Raw genomic sequence first — 19706 nt, forward strand, 5'->3', positions numbered from 1 at the left:
CCTTTGATTTGTTTTCATTATTGTTATTTTATTTTTTTTTAATACTCTTTGATCCTGTATGTAATGTCACAAAAGTGACAGGTGGGTGCCCAGAGAAATTGTAGTAGTGAAGTGTGGAATTCAAAGCGAAAGTCTTAACCATTTGCTAATTGCAGAGGAGGAGAGCAGAAGTGTGCCTGTAACTTAAGCTTCTCTGCTCAGTAGTACTCAAAAAAAAAAAAAAGACAAGCATGCCTGATGTGGACAGAAGAGATATGCAAGAGAAGCAGCTTCTGAACCACATGGCTGACAAGGAGCAAGGGCTGTTACCTGGGAGAAACAAGCATGCTGGAAATGTTTCCCAACCTGAGAAGAAGCTCCGAGAGGCTATTTGTGTGCTGCTGGTGGAGCTGTGTGAGAGATTCACGTTTTTTGGCATCGTCTGCAACATGATCATCTTCTGCACTGTCAAGCTTGGCTATCGTAACTACCAGGCAGCCATTGTCAATATGTGCTTTGTGGGCACCTCCATGCTGACACCAGTACTGGTTGGCTGGCTTGCTGAATGCCTTGTTGGGAGGATCAAGATTGTGTGCATCTGCATGTTTTTTCACATCCTAGGTAGGTGCACCCTGGTGACTGTTTCCTGTTTTAGTGATTCTGTTGCAGAAGCCTCTTGCTGGGCATTGTATTTGAGATCTAACAGTTTTCTCCAGTCATGAACATCTCCCTTATAAAGAGAGACTGAGAGCCCTGGGGCTGTTTAGTCTTGAGAAGACTGAGAGAGGATCTGATCAATGTCTATCAGTATCTGAGGGGTGGGTGTCAAGTGGAGGGGGCCAGGCTCTTTTCAGTGGTGCACTGTACAATGGATACAAACTTGAACACAGAAGATTTCAGCTCAACATGAGGAGAAACTTCTTTACAGTGAGGGTGACAGAGCCCTGGAACAGGCTGCCCAGAGAGGTTGTGGAATCTCCTTCCCTGGAGACTTTCCAAACCCACCTGGGTGCATTCCTGTGCAGAATACCCTGGGTGATCCTGGTTTGGCAGGGGGGTTGGACTTGATGGTGTCTGTCTGGAAGTCCGTTCTAATCTGTAACATGCTGTGTTTCTGTTGCCTGCCTTCTCTAACAGCTAATTACTTAGTTTCTCCCCTACACTGCATTATTTTTGTGAGGCAGTGCCAGAACAAGCCCAAGAAACAGTTGCATGCCTATCTCGTGGATAGTTGATGCTCAAACTTGACTCTAAAGTGGCTTACTCAGAATACAGATGGATCCTCAGCTCTTAAACTTGGTCCCTTTAACAAGCATCTAATGTTATTAGTGTGTGGTGCAAATGTGATGCTTTAGGCAGAAAGGTAGTTTGAGAAAGTTGGGAAACTGTTTCCCAGCTGTTGGTAGTAAAACTTCACTGTATGTAAAGGTGTTTGACTGCTGTATTTGGGCCAGAGGGAAAGATGTATTTAAGCACATACCAGTACAAACAAACCTTGCCTTAAGTAGAGAGGCTTCATTTTAATACATGTATTGAGAGCTTGCTTTCTCTTAGCACATTCTGAATCTTCCCCATGTGTTATTCTGGAGGCCTTTTCCATAAAAGCGCAATTCAAAGCAAGCACGATGTTCTGTAGCATCTCTCAGCTGGTAGTTACTTTGCCAGCCTAAACTGAGGTGTTAGACCCCTTTTATTTGGCCCAGTTGTTGAGCACAGGCAAGTCTGACTTCTGCAACAGGCAGCTGTGTTTTTGTTTAGATGTGTGACTAAGGAAAACATTCCTGAGACGTTTTTGAGCTGCAAAACCATTGCACAAGCAGCCTGGGAAAATGATTGCTATTACACTCCATTGTTTCTCCCATGGGCGTCTGGTTTGGCATCTTCTTCTGCCACTTGTCCTTGCAACGCCTATTTTGAAGTGTAAGACTGGTAACACAAATAGAACTTGAGGTGTTTGGGTATTGTTTTGACCAGAACTTTTGTTTCTTAGGAGCTAGATCATTAAACATTACTGACATACTAGGGTTTGATGTACAGTTGTTGTCTTATTCATGGCTGATGTTGGTGCTGTTGGCATTTCAATATGTTTTGAACTTAAGTCTCCAGTAGCAACTTGCAGAATCCATAGCAAATTAAATCTGAGAGACTTGCTTTGCATGCTAAAGGTGCTAAATGCAATTTAGGGCAGTACTTCTGTACATAAAGTTTCTGAAAATCATCTATTTTCCTTGAAGCTAAAGAAAAAGAGAAAAAAAATTCCAGAAACCTTTTTACAATTTATTTGTTCATTTATGATTCCTATTACAGCTCTGGGGTTTCAAGAAGATGCAAATAAAAGCTACAGTCCACAATGGGATGGGGGTTTTATGGTTGATTCATGGTTTGTCAGGTGATGTTACATGTTTTAACTGGTGCACTCTGGCAAATGGAGAGCTACTACTCTCTATAAGCAGGCAGTGGAGATGGTAGGTTTAGACTGGATGTTAGGAAGAAGTTTTTCACCATGAGGGTGGTGAGACACTGGAAGAGGTTGCCCAGGGAGGTGGTAGAAGCCTCACCCCTGGAGGTTTATAATGCCAGGCTGAATGTGGCTCTGAGCAACCTGATCTAGTGTGAGGTGTCCCTGCCCATGGCAGGGGGATTGGAACTGGATGATCCTTGAGGTCCCTTCCAACCCTGACAATTCTATGATTCTATATATTGGCATACAGAAAGATTCTGCCTGTCTACAAAATTAAGACTCTCTCTCTTTGCATTCCTCTGTCGTGTATCTTTGATTTTTTTTGATCTGTCTTTTCAACATAACTGCTTTAAAAAATGTCTTATTCATCAGTCCAACATTAATCCATTGCCAATGACAATTTTCTTTCCAATTCCAGGCACAGCACTGCTGCCTGTTGTGGCATTCCCCTTTGAAGATGTTTACTTTGACAGACGTCATATTCTTCATACGCTAACCAAAAGGGAGCAGAAAGTAGTATTCTACTTTGCACTACTCACAGCTAGTCTGGGAATAGGAGGCATAAGAGCTATAGTTTGCCCACTAAGTGCCTACCACCTTGAGGACTGTGGACCAAAGGAACTTCTTTCTTTTTTCAACTGGTTGGTAACTTCATGTCAGCTAAATATCTGTTGGGAATGATAGAGCATTGCCTTGAAATTCACTCCTGACTTACAAGGCAGATTCTACAGATGTTAAATGTTGGGGGTTTGGTGGATTTTTGTTTGCTTTTTACCTGTAAAACATTTAGCTTTTTCAAAAGTTTACTGCAATTTCTGTTAAAGCCTTTCCTGGTTTGTTTTTTTTTTTTTTAATTCTTTCCTTTCCTTTTGCTAGGACTAGTAGGTGGCCACCTGTTTTGGCCTCTTAGAGAAATCTTCCGCTAGAATTAGGGAGAACTGATTTGCCCAAATGCTCAGAGAGTTGACAATCTAATTGCTGTTAGAGCAGCATATTTCATATGGCTTTCTACCTTTAACATGGATATCCCTTTAGGATGTTTTTCTGTTACTCCTTAACTAACAATGGCAAAATTCAGTTCTGTATTAGAATTTATATTGGAGTAGGTTTGTTGTTTTTTGTTTTTTTTTTTTTTTTTTTTTGTTTTTTTTTTTGTTTTTTTGTTTTTTTTGTTTTTTTTTTAGCAGTAAAGCCTGCTGATTTGCTGCAACTGAGGATTGCTATTAGTCTCTAACTGCTCATTGGTAGGGGTGTGCTGAATTGTTTCAGATCCGTTGCTGGGAAGTTTGGGCATCAGCTAAACTGCTTGATATTTGTGTTATAGTTGGAGTATTTTATACTTTTTAAGAAAATTGAGGAAAAATTGCTTCTATAATGGTTCTTATATTATTTATTTATATATATATATATAGTAATTATTTCTCCCAGTGTGTCAGAGAGGTCATTTCTGATGATACGTTTGCCTTTATTTACCACATCTGTAGCACCATACAGTGTGCTATAGACATCTGGATAAACTGTGGAGTGAGGATCAAAGTAGTTGCAGATTCCTGCTTCAAGGCAGGGTGAAAAAAGCCCTAAACTGCCCCTTTTTCACACAGAAATGTTCAGGTTGAAAAGACCCTCAGGATCACCAAGTCCAACCCAGAACCCTACCCTACAAGGTTCACCCTAAACTGTATCCCCAAGGACCACATCCAAACCACCTTTAAACACATTCAGGGTTGGTGACTCCACCACCTCCCTGGGCAGCACATTCCAATGCCTGACCATTCCTTCTGTGAAAAGATTTTCCCAATGTCCAGTCTAAACCTACTCAGGTGCAGCTTGAGGCCATTCCTTCTTGTTCTCTCACTAATTACCTGTGAGAAGAGACCAGCACCAACCTCTCCACAACATCCTTTCAGGTAGTGGTAGAGAGAAATGAGGTCTACCCTCAGCCTCCTCTTTTCCACACTAACCATCCCCAGCTCCTTTAGTCACTTTCCAACAGATTTATTCTCCAGGCCCTTCACAGCTTCCTTGCCCTCCTCTGTACTGGCTCCAGCACCTCCACATCTCTATTGAGGTGCCCAAAACTGGACACAATACTCAAGGTGTGGCCTCACCAGAGCTGAGCTCTCCTTTCCCTATACATGCACAGTTATTAAAATAAAAACTGAGCACATTAGCATATTGACAATGCAATGCTGAAGAATCAATGAAGATCTTAGTAAATTGGATCTCCCCTCATTTGGAGATGGCTTTCCTGGCCATTCTTTTTTTCTTCCAATTATGTTAATATCAAAGAGTTTTGAATTAAATCCAAACTTTAGTGAATAAGGCAGATTTACCAAAGGTGGATGGAACTGTTTAGTTTCTTAGGGCAGATTCTACCTCCTTGACCTGCCCATAGGAGAGAAGATTAAAAAAAAAATTAAAAAATAATCCTTCCTTTTTGGTCTATTTTGAGTTTTAAACCTTAATTAGCAACATCATTTTGATTAAATAAGACTCTAGGGGATTAAGACTGGAGAGCAATCAGTTGTTCTGAAAGATAGCTCTGGAGAATTTATTGTACTGTGGTCTTAGCCATTCAGAATTGTGTTTAATCAAAGTGACATTTCTCAGTGTTGATTACAAAAGGAGATAAAATATGAATAAAAAGGTCCTTGGGGGAGTCCAAATGGGTCAGCTCTGGGAACTTTGGAAATATCAAGGAAGGCATATGTGCAGTTTAAAAAAAGGAATAATTTTGCAGCAGCATCCAAGGAGAGACTGTTTGAGTGCAATCTAAGATTTAAAAAATGGGGCATTCATTCTTAGCATTCTTAATCTCATTAACTTCCCAGAATATAATCACTTTTTTTTCATAGCAGGCTGTTTTCTCTTGGTATTTGTCACAGGATTGAATTTTAAAATGATGTAAAGTGAGATGGCTGCGTATTCTTGGTGAGTTTGAGAGGGTATTCTTAGGCAACTTCTATCTAAACAACCTGAATTATTGGGTTCAAGGCTGGATTAAGAGCCTCTGTAATTAATTGTTGTCTAATTCAATCCATGAGGAAGATAGTTTTGTGCATTTAGGGCCTAATTCTGAACTCTAGTATGAACTATGGCTCTGACCTTTCAAATAAACAGAATATGCCAATGCTAGGTGAAAAAAGTGCTTAGGTTCTGCTGAACGGTTTCCCTAAAGGCTTCTAGTTAAGGTGAAGAACTCATAGTGTTTTGAATTGTCTATGGGAGCAGAGAATGTGAGCAAAGAGCACAATCCAGACTAGGGATGAGAGCTGTCAGTGTTGTGATCTACTGTAATAGAATGCACAGCACATGGGACCCTCAGTATTTATTCTGTTCTCTCTTCTCTCCTCTCTTCTCAAATTTTCTTTCCATATGCTGTAGATCAGTTTCTATTATTATCCTGGACAAAAATTTACTTTGTCTTCTAAAAATGTTTTTTTTTTTTTGGGTTTTTTTTTGTTCGTTTGTTTGTTTTTTGGGGGGGGGTTGGGTTTTTTTGTTTGGTTTGGTTTGGTTTTTGGTTTTTGGTTTTTTTTTTTTTTTTTTTCTGCTCACAGACTCACAGAATGGGTTGGGTTGGAAGGAACCCCAAAGATCATCCAGTTCCAACCACCTGCCATGGGCAGGGACACCTCCCCCCCAGCCTGGCTTTGAACACTTCCAGGGAGGGGGCATCCCCAACCTCATTGAGCAACTTGTTCCAGCGTCTCCCCACCCTCACTCTAAAGAATTTCTTCCTCATCTCCAGTCTCAATCTGCCTTCCTCAAGCTTCAGTCCATTCCCTCTTGTCCTGCCACTCCCAGCCCTTGTCAAAAATCCCTTCCTGGCTTTTTTGTAGGCCCCTTTCAGGTACTCCAAGACTGCTCTGAGGTCTCTCTGAAACAAACTGAATGAAAAACAAAGTGGTGGCAAAAAGAGAGGGGTGTGGGAAAAGAGCCTGCCTGGAAGGAGGCAGGAGAGGGAAGTACTTTTCAGGCTGCACAGGTGATACCTGGTGGGGTTTGGCCTCTCTGAACACTTGTGAGCTCAGGGGGTTTGCAAGCTGCCTTCTTGCTCCTTTGGGTTGTTTTTTCTTCCCCAACCTTATCCTTTCAGAGAGCTCCATACCATTTCATTACATTTCTGTACAATGTTATAAGAGGAGGATTAGGTTGTTATAGGCACGTCGTGATAGCACTTCAGCTTGTATCTGGACTGCATTCTTGAAATGAACATCCTGAGCTGGCGTTTGGCTCTCATTGTGAGGAGACCTCAGAGTGGTGAAGCTTCAAAAACGAGGTGCTGCCTGTGAAGCTGGACATGATACTTGGTTTGATGTGTTTAACTAATACAAAGACACCCCCCTGGGATCTCTGAGATGCTTTCCATAGTGCAAATCCAAATATTGCAATATTAGCTAGCTGCAGTACATGAGAGCTAGCAGGGTGTGCTTCTCTTTGTTATGGGTTCTGATCTGCTGCTGTCAGTGTAATATGAGCCAATCCCAAAAATTCCAATGTGTGCATTAAGGTTAGTTTATCTTTCTTGCTTGGCCCACAGGGATTGCCAAAACACCTTGGGTTTTTTCCTTCTCACTTCTTGAGAGATCGGGAGATTTACATGTTAGTCTTAGAGTACAGTGGTGAAAAACAAAAGCATTCTCTGCACTCAGGCTTTCTTTGGAGGTTCCTACCTCCAGTGAAACAATCCTAGAGTATCTTTACTGATGATCTGGATGAGGAGATAAGAGTCCACAATTAGTAAATTTGCAGACAACACCAAGTTGGGAGCAGGTGATAAAGTGTTGGAGGCTAGGAGAGCTTTGCAGAGGGACCTTGACAGGCTGGTCAGCTGGGCAGAGTCCAAGGGCATGAGATTTAACACATCTAAGTGCAAGGTTCTACACATTGGCCACAACAACCCCATGCAGTGCTACAGGCTGGGGACGGAGTGGCTGGAGAGCAGCCAGGCAGAAAGGGACCTGGGAGTATTGGTTGACAGTAGGCTGAACATGAGCAGTGTCTTACCACCCCCATGGTGAAGAACTTCTTCCTAATGTTTAATCTAAATCTCCCCTCCTCCAGCTTGGATCCATATCCCCTAGTCCTACCAGCGGCACTGACTTTAACTGGTGGTGTACCAGGGTACTCTTCTCCCACTTGCCATGGGTTCTGTGAAGCAAGCTGTGTGAGAATGTTCCCATGCCTACTGCTGCACAGCCCTGTGGTCACCTCCCATCCCTTAGCAGGGTGAGAAACAACTGAATTTTAGAACTCATGGTCTAGTCTGTAAGGCAGGCATCAGAATCCAAGGGGCAAAGTATGATGACAGTGTACTCCTGACTCTGCCAGGTATAAACTCATTTGCTAGGATAAAGACAATAAATATTTATCCCTTTGCATCCTATCAGGGAAATGCATTATTTTGGGGGGTTGTTTTTTGCTATCCTTATGATTCTTTAAAGCATATTTATTGTACTGCTGTTAAGAGTTCCAAACTGTGGAAAGCCTATCACTACTGAGGTGCCATCTGCTTCCAAGAGCATGGGATTTCCCTTTCAATATCTTCTGTGCACAGGAGGGGCTCAGCACCTACTTGGGATGCACTTCTACTGCCAAAAGCTCTCTTAGAGTACATTATGTTGGGGAACCTCCTCAGCATGATGTTTTCAGAAGCCAACATAAATTCAGTATGAACCTTGCAGCTAATGGAAAAGGCTCTCTTCTGATAAATTCAATTCTGGTATTTCTTGAACAAGGGATGGTAGCATTAAGACATTTTTCTCTTAAGCTTCAAGTATGTGATGTGGTGATGTTGCATACACTGTCAGGTTGACAGTAAGCTGAACATGAGCCAGCAGTGTGCCCAGGTGGCCAAGAAGGCCAATGGCATCCTGGCCTGGATCAGGAATAGTGTGGCCAGCAGGAGCAGGGAAGTCATTCTGCCCTGTACTCAGCACTGGTTAGACCACACTCAAGGAGTCCTGTGTCCAGTTCTGGGTCCCTCAGTTTAAGAAAGATGTTGAGATGCTGGAATGTGTCCAGAGAAGGGCAACAAAGCTGGGGAGGGGTCTGGAGCACAGCCCTGTGAGGAGAGGCTGAGGGAGCTGGGGAAGAGGAAGCTCAGGGGAGACCTTATTGCTCTCCACAACTACCTGAGGGGAGGTTGTAGCCAGGTGGGGGTTGGTCTCTTCTCCCAGGCAACCAGTGGCACAATAAGAGGACACAGTCTCAAGCTGAGCCAGGGGAGATTTAGTCTGGATGTTGGAAGAAATTCTTCACAGAAAGAGAGGTTGGCCATTGGAATGTGCTGCCCAGGGAGGTGGTGGAGTCACTGTCCCTGGGAGTGTTTAAAATAAGACTGGATGAGGAACTAAGTGCCATGGTTTAGCTGATTAGATGGTGTTGGGTGATGGATTGGACTTCATGATCTTGAAGGTCTTTTCCAACCTGGTGATTCTGTGACAAAACTTATGTTATCTGATATTAAATGTGTAAATGGCAAACGTTGCTGTAATGAATTAGTCTGATCCACAAGAATATTTCCAGTACCAGATTGATAATTTATTTGACTCACTGCCTTAGCACAGTTACTTTAATCATATACGTCTTGCAGCTGAAAAATCCAAGTAAAATTTGGTGTTAATTGCTGTGTCAATGTGTGCTGTATTGATGCTGTCCATGCTTACACCATGCCTTTAATGTTTTAATCTTCTTTAAAGGCCTTATATTATTCAGCTTCTCCACTTTTCTCTTTCTTGGGTGTGTGCACTAGGTTTTACTGGCTGGTTAACTTAAATTCAGCAGTTGTCTTTGTCAGCATCTCTTATATCCAGCAGTCTGTGGCCAGGAACCTTGGTATTCTTATCCCCTTTGTGTCCATGCTGATGGCTATGATCACAATTCGCATGGTGCGGGATGAAATGATTTACAAACCTAAAACAGGTAAGAGGTAACTGGATCCTAGGAAACATCTTTAGAGATTATTTTCACAGAAAAGATCTACCTGTCTAATTAAACAAGTTTTTCTGCAACACTGCCCTGTTTGGTTGGAGATCACAGAATCACAGAGTGTCAGGGGCTGGAAGGGACCTCAAGCGATCACCCAGCCCAATGCCTCTGCCAGAGCAGGATCACCTATACCAGGTCACAGGAACACATCCAGGCAGGTCATGAATATCTCCGGAGAGGGAGACTCCACAACCCCCCTGGGCAGCCTCTTCCAGTGTTCTGTCACCCTCACAGGGAAATAATTCTTCCTCCTTGTGCCCCTTGTGCTGTCATTGGGCATTACTGAGCAGAGCCTGGCTCCAGCCTCTTGGCACTCACCCTTTATGTATTTATCAACATGAATGAGGTCAACCCTTAGTCTCCTCCTCTCCAAGCTAAAGAGCCCTCAGTTCCCTCAGGCTCTCCTCGCAAGGAAGATGTTCCACTCCCTTCATCATTTTCATGACTCTGTGCTGGACTCAGTGCAGTTCCCTGAGGTCCTTCCTGAACTGAGGGGCCCAGAACTGGACACAATATTCCAGATGCAGCCTCACCAGGGCAGAGTAGAGAAGGAGGAGAACCTCTCTCGGCCTACTGACCACAGCCCTTCTAATCCACTCCAGGATGCCATTGGCCTTCTTGGCCACAAGAGCACATTGGTGGCTCATGGTCAGCCTTCCATCCACTAGGACCCCCAGGTCCTTTCCCTTTCACTGCTCTCCAGCAGGTCAGTGACTTGGGGTGTAACTTTACAAGGTCTGTGTATAAGAGACAGCATCATCCTCTGTAATGATAGACCTGGCTGGAGAATCTGGATAGCTTGAAAAAGTAGAAAGCAGTCTTCTGGTAACTTAGGTACATTTTCTGTCTTGTCAAGGCATGGAAACAGGAGGAAGAATTATTTCACTGTGAGGGTGACAGAACACTGGAGCAGGCTGCCCAGGGCAGATGTGGAGTCTCCATTTCTGGAGATATTCAAGCCCTGCCTGGATGCGTTCCTGAGTGATCTACTCTAGGTGATCCTGCTCTGGCAGGGGGGGTTGGACTGGATGATCTCTGGAGGTCCCTTCCATCCCCTAACATTCTGTGATTCTGTGATGTGTCAAAGCATTTGCCTGTGCAGGAAGGAGTGTAATATGCTTGCTGCTGGTGGTCTGTGTTTTGTTGTGCCTGGTTCAACCTATGCCCAGTGTGTTTTGGTGAGTTGAAGCAGAGTTTGTGCCTATGCTAAGGCACCAAGCATGCTTGTGTTTTCTCCTTTAACTATGCTCTCTTGCTTCACATAAACTTGTACCTGGGCAGCCAAGCAGCGTGGTTAGCCACTAGCTAAACAGGAATGCGCACTAGAAGCAAAGTAGGTTTATAATTGCCTTTATCTTGCAAAACATCTCATGCTTATTGTTATTTCACTTCTAACATTATGTGGATTCACACATTTGAAAATTATTTAGAAATATTGAATAGCTCTGAATAATTTCTGTCTAGACTATGCAGATATTTTTAAAACTGAAGAAGTCCTTATGCTTCTGTGGCCTCAACAATTAGTACCTGAGCTCTACAAAGCCTCTGCTGGCTGCTAACCCTCTCCACTGGCTAAGCACAGAAATATAAGTGGAGCCTAGGTGACTTGCATAAGGCTGTAAGTGCTCTAACCTTGCAGTTATTTTTCCATAAACTGAAAGAAATTTCAGCATTTATGTTATAATCAGAACAAAAATATGTTAGCAGTGAGGGAATGAATACATGAATCAAGTGCCTGGGAATTTTATAGTGAGGATCCCACTGGAGAGTTTTATTCAAAACAAATAGAACCCAAGAAATGCATCCCTTCTGTAGTGACCCAGAAGCCTCATGATAATATGTAGCTGCATCAAATTAGCTAGCTTCTGCAGGAGAAGAATGGTCATTGACCCTCCGGGGCTTACTACAGCCTTTACAACCTGAGAAGGTTAAAAAAAGTTCTTTATTATCCATCCCTGAACTCTATTATTTCATATGGACTAAATCTGTAGTTTATCATCTAACCAGTTAAATTCTACTAAGTGTAGATTACTTCTGTTTTGGCCATCAACAGAAGTAGTAGAATTTTTTTTTAATTGTTATTATTTTTATCAAGTGTTTCCTATGGGCATTGTTTTATTGATCATGTATTTCCCCAAGTCCTTGCAGAATGCTAATCATTTCACCACCATCTGCAAAGTTTGTATCTCCTCAGTCAAAATATAAGATAACATACTTTGTTTCTTCCAATGAGACCATGAAATTGGAAGTTCTTTGGAACTGTAATTCAAATCTAGAAGTGACCTTAAATGATTTTTATATGTGCTGCCTTTTTTTATTTTAAGGTAATTCTTCAAATATGGATCATGCATTCAATTATGTTTAACTGTCAAGTATGGACTTCATTTGCATTTCTTCCCACTGCTATAATTTTGAGGACTGGCAGGTGACCAGAGCTGAGGGGAAAAAAAAAAAAGTATCTACTATCTAGGGTATAATGTAGGCTTTTTATTGTAGTTAAGCAGCATAGATATTCATTATTAGATCAAGGTCAAAGTAGCAGAATGTTAGAGCCAAGGGCTGAAGTGTAAAGGAGAAGGCAAACTGCTTTAATATATATTTTTTTTTTCCAAGAAAACATTAGGAATACAAATACAGAGTGAATTATGTTGATCTATACAGTGCACCCTGGTAAAAATATTTATGCTTTTAAATTTGTCTCTTACTGGCTGATCAGATTTGTAATCTGATTCACTAATACTTCACTTAGGGGTTTAGTGTTTTCTCCTAAAGGAGGAGTGAGATATTTATTCTAATAACATCATTGGCAAAACCCTCTTCACATCAACTAGATCTGTGTATCATTCAAGTTGCTTTTTGAACTACAACTTCCAGCAGCTTTATCTTCTTAGTTTACTAGATTTTATAATCTGCTGGAATCCCATGCTGAGAAACACAGCTAAATAAGGTATTTCTCTGGTATGCCTCACACAAAATAATGTTTCATAAGCAGCCAACTGAAATTATGTTAAAGAAGGCCTAGGGTGATCCATTAGGAAAGGCAGGAGAAATGTCAAGGTTTGAGGTCTATTTTAGTTTGTTGGTTTTTTTTTTTTTTTTCAATAAGAAAGAATATTTACCCAACATCTTCCATTCTAAATGAAAGGAGATAGCTATGACTATGGTCAGATAAACCGGGACACAGCCATCTAGTTTCATTGCTGAGTTGTCTCAGGTCTTGTCATGGGGTACTCCATGTACCTCCTGATTTCAGCACTGACTGTTTTCAAGCCCTTGCAAAGCAGTAACACCACATTACTGCGTTTCATTCCTTTTTTTTGTGAATACCCAGCCTCTATCATAGGGTGAAGCAAAAGATTATCACTACTCTGACCTAAACCAGCTCTGCCAATTAGTTGAACTGGTCTAGAGAAGGATAACAAGGCTGGGGAGGGGTCTGGAGCACAGCCCTGTGAGGAGAGGCTGAGGGAGCTGGGGGTGTTTAGCCCAGAGAAGAGGAGGCTCAGGGGAGACCTCATTGCTGTCTACAACTACCTGAAGGGAGGTTGTAGCCAGGAGGGGGTTGGTCTCTTCTCCCAGGCAACCAGGGGCAGAACAAGAGGACACAGTCTCAGGCTGTGCAGGGGGAAGTTTAGGCTTGATCTTAGAAGTTCTTTGCAGAAAGAGATTGGCTATTGGAATGTGCTGCCCAGGGAGGTGAGGGGGGTGGATGTCCCTGGAGGTGTTTAAGAGAAGCCTGGATGAGGCACTTAGTGCCATGATCTTAGTTGATTCGTTAGGGTTGGGTGATCAGCTGGACTTGATGATCTTGGAGGTCTCTTCCAACCTGGTTGATTCTCTGATGTTTGAATTACTGGTAGCAAAAGGCACTTTTCTCTGTGGATGCTGGACTGGATTGTAGGTTGTGAACAGTCTTCCAAAAAGAGAAAGTTTTGGAACAAATCCAGACTGTTGTTGCCTTCCTTTTCCCCCAAAGGACATCCAGGTGACTATATCAGGTTGTCTTCTTCCCTCCCAAAGCGTTTTGTCTTGTTAGTTTGGGCAGCAGGTGAGGACATACCAATGTGTGCTGTGTCTGTTTGCAGAGAGTTCCCTGCTGACGACGTTTGGGGTGATGGCTGCGGCGCTGAAAGCCTGCTGCGGGCGGTACCGCTACTTCAGCGCGGGCACCGCGCACTGGCTAGATCACGCCAAGGAAAACCAGGGCGGGCACTACAGTGAGACTCAGGTGGAGAGCACAAAGTTGCTTGCCAGGCTCTTCCCCTTGTTTGCTTTCCAGATTCTGTACAGGACGTGTATTATGCAGGTGAGTACACAGCTGTTAAAGAAAAATGTTGAAATCTACTGTGATGTGTTTGCTGCTATGTCTCTAGATGTAGGAGGCTTTTAACTCTTGCTCTGCTAGCAAGTTTGCTTTTAATTACCTGAGAATATACCTTACTCTGTCCCCTCATCTCTGACCTGGTCAAGACTCATTAAAGAGCTTATGTGACTGCTTGCTATTTATTTCTCTGAACCTTTACTGACAGAAGCTTACAGTTCTAGAGCCCTGTGCTCCTCATGCTCTCATATTACATTTATCAGAGACAACTTCAGAATTCTTATTCCAATTTATTAAAAGTTCACTTATTTCTATGGGGAGGTAGAAAATCTTTATTTTCTCTTTTGGCTGCATATTTCTTCTACTGTTTTGTCAGGACTATGAGGCTGTTGGGCCTACACTGGAAATGGGTGTATTTCTATTTGTGGAAAGCAATCCTTTCACAGCCACTCTATCAGCCTATGTGGCTCTTGCCACTTCTGAATATGTGTATGCTATATAAATGTAAATGTGAGAAGAAGCTGCTTCAGCTGAGATGATTCCTCCAGGTTCATTCCTGTATGGATGATCCCAGCTAAGCAGAAGTTTGAGATAGCTTATCCTTTGGTAGCTGAAAGGCACAGGAGAGAGGAGGAACCCTCTTCACTGTGAGGGTCATAGAGCACTGGAATAGGCTCCCCAGAGACGTTGTGAAGTCTCCTTCTCTAGAGACTTTCAAGACCCACGTGGATGCATTCCTGTGTGACCTGCACTAGATTCTATGGTCCTGCTCTGGCAGGAGGAGTGGGACTCAACGATTTCCAGGGGTCTCTTCCAACCCCTAACATCCTATGATCCTGTGACTGTCTGACCTGTTGAGCTGGAAGAGACCTCTCCCTGTCTACACACCTTGACTGCACAAAGTGTTGCCCAAACTGCTGCCCCATGCCCTTCCAGATGCTCTCTGATCATCCTGTGTTCCCATCCATCTGCCTCATTCTTTCTCCTCTTTCCCCTCCATCCCTCCACCCTCTTTAAAAGCACCACAAAAAACCCCAAACAAACAGACCCCAAAGCTCAAAACAACAAAAGCACACATGTGGCTGAGGCTGTGTCTTAATGACCAGATGGAAATGAACCAGATACCATTAATTGAGGCTGTAAGAACCAGGAATATATCTAGAAAAGGTAAGTGTTTGCACTGCTGGAAGAGATGACTTTAATTCTTTTGGCAGAATTTCCAATAAGTTTATTACTCTTTCTTAGACTAGACCATAGATCAGTATCTCTTCTTTTCTAAAGATGAATAGCACTTTTTTTTCCATGTTATTAAGTTAACAGCTTTCAGTGCCTGTGATTCATGTTGATGATATTTTAATTCCTATTAAGAAGTCAGTGCTGATTTGCAATAAGCAGAGGAAAGAAGGAGCCAAGAAAATTTGGCTCAATTCTGATCTTTCGTAGTTCTGTTGCCACTTACTCACTCTTTTACAATTTATATATTCACTTGGAGGAGGAATGTAGGTGAAGAATATTTTTATTAAGAGCTATCATTTGAGTACTTCTTTAGCACTGAACAGACTCCCAGTGAGTAGTGTTGACTACAACTGTTGATGAGAAACTCTGTATGAGCCCAGTTACTTACGCTATATTAATTTTCAGACAGCTATAAAGCAGTAATATTCTACCTGGATCTGGCATTACCGGTCATGTTGAAGCCATGCTGAATGCTGCAGGGATCCAGAAATCTTTGAAAACAGAAACTGAGTGAAGGAAACTCTTTTACACCCAGCCCTGTCTTGACTGGACTCTGTGAACTGCTCAAGTTACCTCTCTTTCTTTTTTCCCATCAGTCTACTACCCATGAAATTGCAATTCTTAGTTAATCAACTGAAATCAACTGAAAATCAACTTCTTGGTAGAAGACATTGTTTTGTGATTTGGAGTTTTTTTGGTTGTTTGGGGTTTTTTTGGTTGGTTGGGTTTTTTGGTTGTTTTTGTTGTGGTGGTATTTGGGTGTTGTGTTTTTTTTTTTTTTTTTGTTTGTTTGTTTTTTTAATAACCTCAACCGACCTTCTGCAGAGCCTCATACAAGTAGGAGGAATTACTTGCTTTTGAAGTGAGGGACAGTATTGCAAATCTACATAATTACGTACCTTGATGACTGCCATTGGTGGCTTCCTCATCACATTATTAATTTTTTTCTCTTTTCAGTTCCCCAAAATAAAAAGAACTCCTCTCTATAGCTGATATGGCCATCAGTTACATTAAGCTGGTTCTAAGACTGAGGCCAAATCTTCATTCCCTGCAGCTTTTAAAGCTATGTTCTGGCAAGAGTGTCTTAAAAATTGCTTCCACCTTGAGTACACAATCAGAAGCTCAATATAACTCTGCATCTTGCCATTGTGAAATTCTATTCTGTTAAATAATGTCTACAAGAAGCGACTAAAGGATTAGGCAGAACCTAATTTAGTATATTGGCTGATAGTTCTAACTGGGTATCATCAAGTGAACACATTTATTAAATTCAGGAGCAAGTGAAACTGAAGAAAAATGTTATGTTCTGGCAGAGCAGGAGAATGTCCTTGTCTGACAGACTTCCTTCATGGATGGTTGTTCCTTTTGGCCAGCAGATGCTTGGTTTATTGTGACTTATTCAGAAGGAAAAGAGTTGGAGAAATTTCCAAATACAGTAAAAATCTTACCCATGCAAAATCTTACCTGGTTATATACTGATGGATTGGGGTTTATTCTTCCATGTAGATTCCTTCAGGATATTATCTTCAAACCATGAATTCCAACCTGCACTTCAGTGGATTTGTCTTGCCAGTTGCAGCAATGAATGTGATAAGCATCGTGCCCCTACTGATCCTTGTTCCTATTTTGGATTGCATTAACTCCTATCTCTTCAGTTTCAAGGGCACTGGACATTCTCCAACAATTTACATTAGTAAGTAGAAAATACATCTGGTTTACAGGTTTTATACATATACTGGTTGGTTTGTTTGTTGGTTTGAAATAAGAAAAAAATCTTAATTAGTGAGGTAGATTGTGAGCTGGTTGAAGGAAAGTCAGAGAGTTGGGATCAATGGGACAGAGTCTAGTTGAAAGCCTGTATCTTATGGAGTCCCTCAGGGGTCAGTACTGGGACCAGTGCTGTTCAATATCTTCATCAACAATCTGGATGAGGGCACAGAGAGCACTATCAGCAAGTTTGCTGATGGAAAAAAAAAAAACTGGAAGGAGTGGCTGACACACTGGAGGGTGGTGCTGCCATTCAGCAGGACTTAGGCTGGAGAGGTGGGCAGGGAGAAATTGAATGAAATGTGATACTGCTCTGTCAGGGGGGTCGGACTGGCTGATCTTTCAAGGTCCCTTCCAACCCCTAACATTCTGTGAAAACAAAAAGATGTGTATTACTGGACTTCTCCCACTGACTAAGCTGAGCACTTCACAGGTGGAAGGTTACTTGGACAGGTACAGCTTCCTCTCTAACCCTAACACTAGAATTCTCTAGCACTAGAATTTTTCATTTTACTATCTAATATGTGATAATTATCCAGATCTTCAAACACTCTCTTAAAGTAAAGAGGAATTTCCCCAGGTGAACTATTATCTCTTTCTCATAGATGTGGTACAAAGAAGCCTTCTCTGTTGCAACTCTGTCTTGCAGATTGGCACTCATTTCAGAGAAATTCACAGCCTAACAGTAATGATGGCTTTAGCAGGGGCTGGACCTCCTTTCATTGACACTGATTTGATTTTTTTCTTTTTCCTTTCTTTTTTTTTTTTCCCTCATTTTAATTACCCTGACCTCTTTATACTCTAGGATCTGGACAGATCCCCTTCATCTGTCTTCTGATATCAGCTACATCTAGTACAATCAGAAAAGCAGCTTCCATTCTGTATTCAATTAAAAGTATTCCCTTTTGTAGATACTCTCATTAAACTTACTACAGTTTGTTTTTTTTTTTTTTTGTCTTCCAGTCTGCATTACAAACCTCAGACAAAAATATTTATAAACTACTATTTTCTCAGTGTGCTACTATTAATTCAGTGCCCCATGGCAAGCACACAGCGAGTAGCGACACACACAGAGGTATTAATCTGACTAAATTAGCCTAATTAAGAGTGTTATTAAGTTTTATACAAACCAGATGCATGCAGCACAGCAGGCTGCAATTACCCTCGTTTTTAAAATAACATCTGCATTAAAACACAAAAAAAAAAAGCACCTTCAGATAATAATTTCCCTCAAACCCTGGGAACTTCAAGTTAGTACTAATGCTCTATCCTGTTATGTTGAACACCAGCAGAATATATGTAGTGGTTTAGTCTTAATGGCATCATTTATTACAATAGCCTCCTCTTAAGGGTGGTAAATTACCTGAGGCACAAAAATACCTGTGAGTACAGACCCTGGCTTTAGGTAGCCAAGTGTATGACTGCACCTGCAAATATGGTAGACCTCTAAGTGCCAATATTTTTGCCAAGAGTTAATTAGGTTCACAATTATTTTTCAGGGGCAAAATTGGAAGTATAAATAGGCTGTTGGTGATAAGCCAACCTATAACTATATTTTAATTCAAGCCTTCTAAGGGGAAGGCATTTAAATAGTTTTCTGGAAATTTTCAGTACTCTAAGAGTTTTCAAGGCTGAAGGATGTGGACAATACTGAACTGAAACATCTGATTGCTCTGTAATAAGCATCTACATGAAAACTATAATCTGTTATTTTTTTTTCGTTTTCTATAGCTGTTGGATTATTTGTAAGTTAGCTATGATCTTAAAAACAATTAAAGTCTTCATGTGAATTTAGGTTGTCTCCCACATACATTGAGTATCTGTGCGTCTTTATGAAAAAGATATTTGATAAACTCAGATTAGTGTTGTGGGTTAAGGAACCATAGAGAGGTCCTCCCAGAGGACTGGATAGTCCATCTGTCCCAAGGGGGATGGCATGGGAAATTGTTATTCCATCCCATAATATTGCATCTTTATCTTCTATATAAACTGACTGCAGAGTCAGTTCTGCCTTTTCCTCTCTCTCTCTTTTCCCAGCCAGAATTTCTCTTGTTTGGTATTTTGGGGGAGGGTTTTGACCTCGAGCAGCCTGCTAGCAGCCTGGGCAAAGCTAATTTCTTCATTGCCATTTGGGCCATGGGGAGGGTAGAGAGGTATGGGGGTGGGTTTGAGACCTGGGGCATTGAGATCTGGCTTGGGGGAAGACTTTGGGAAGGTTCTGGCCTAGAGAGATCTTGGTAAAGCCCAGATTGGAAAGAGCTGGACCGAGGCTAAATATGAATTGGTGTATTTTGTATTGTTTTGTATTTATATATTATATCATTAAAATATATTATAATATGATATATAATATATTTTTGTATTGTTGTATAGAGTTGTGTATAGTAGTTCCATTTAAACTTGCAATTCTTTCCAATCCTGTATGGAACATTTTCTTTTACTACTTTGGGGAAGGGTAAAGAGCTTCTGTCTTCTCCCTAAAACTGTGACAATTTTTTTCTTTTTCCCAGTTTTATAGTTGGTTGGTTGTGGGAGTTTGAGGTGGTTGTAGTTTTGGTGGGCTGTGTTTTGCTGATTTTTTTTTTTTTTTTAATATATTTTATGATGCCTTTGGCTGGAGAGCAGCCAGGCAGAAAGGGACCTGGGGGTACTGGTTGACAGTAAGCTGAACATGAGCCAGCAGTGTGCCCAGGTGGCCAAGAAGGCCAATGGCAACCTGGCCTGCATCAGGCATAGTGTGGCCAGCAGGAGCAGGGAGGTCATTCTGCCCTGTACTCAGCACTGGTTAGACCACACCTTGAGTACTGTGTCCAGTTCTGGGGCCCTCAGTTTAAGAAAGATGTTGAGATGCTGGAATGTGTCCAGAGAAGGGCAACAAAGCTGGGGAGGGGTCTGGAGCACAGCCCTGTGAGGAGAGGCTGAGGGAGCTGGGACTGTTTAGGCTAAGGA

The 19706-nt window shown here is 41.9% G+C and overlaps 1 protein-coding gene across 1 annotated transcript in view; it reads left to right on the forward strand.

Moving 5' to 3' along the window:
• The first annotated feature begins 230 nt into the window (after positions 1-230).
• SLC15A5 (solute carrier family 15 member 5) overlaps positions 231-19706 on the forward strand; it is a 41430-nt gene continuing 21954 nt past the window's right edge. The window contains exons 1-5 of the mRNA XM_054387104.1: positions 231-600; positions 2859-3081; positions 9198-9367; positions 13519-13739; positions 16497-16683. Of these exons, the coding sequence (XP_054243079.1) occupies positions 231-600; positions 2859-3081; positions 9198-9367; positions 13519-13739; positions 16497-16683 (1171 nt within the window). The remainder of the gene's footprint in view (positions 601-2858; positions 3082-9197; positions 9368-13518; positions 13740-16496; positions 16684-19706) is intronic.

The sequence above is a fragment of the Indicator indicator genome, chromosome 14 (genome assembly GCF_027791375.1).
Source record: "Indicator indicator isolate 239-I01 chromosome 14, UM_Iind_1.1, whole genome shotgun sequence".
Taxonomy (NCBI): domain Eukaryota; kingdom Metazoa; phylum Chordata; class Aves; order Piciformes; family Indicatoridae; genus Indicator; species Indicator indicator.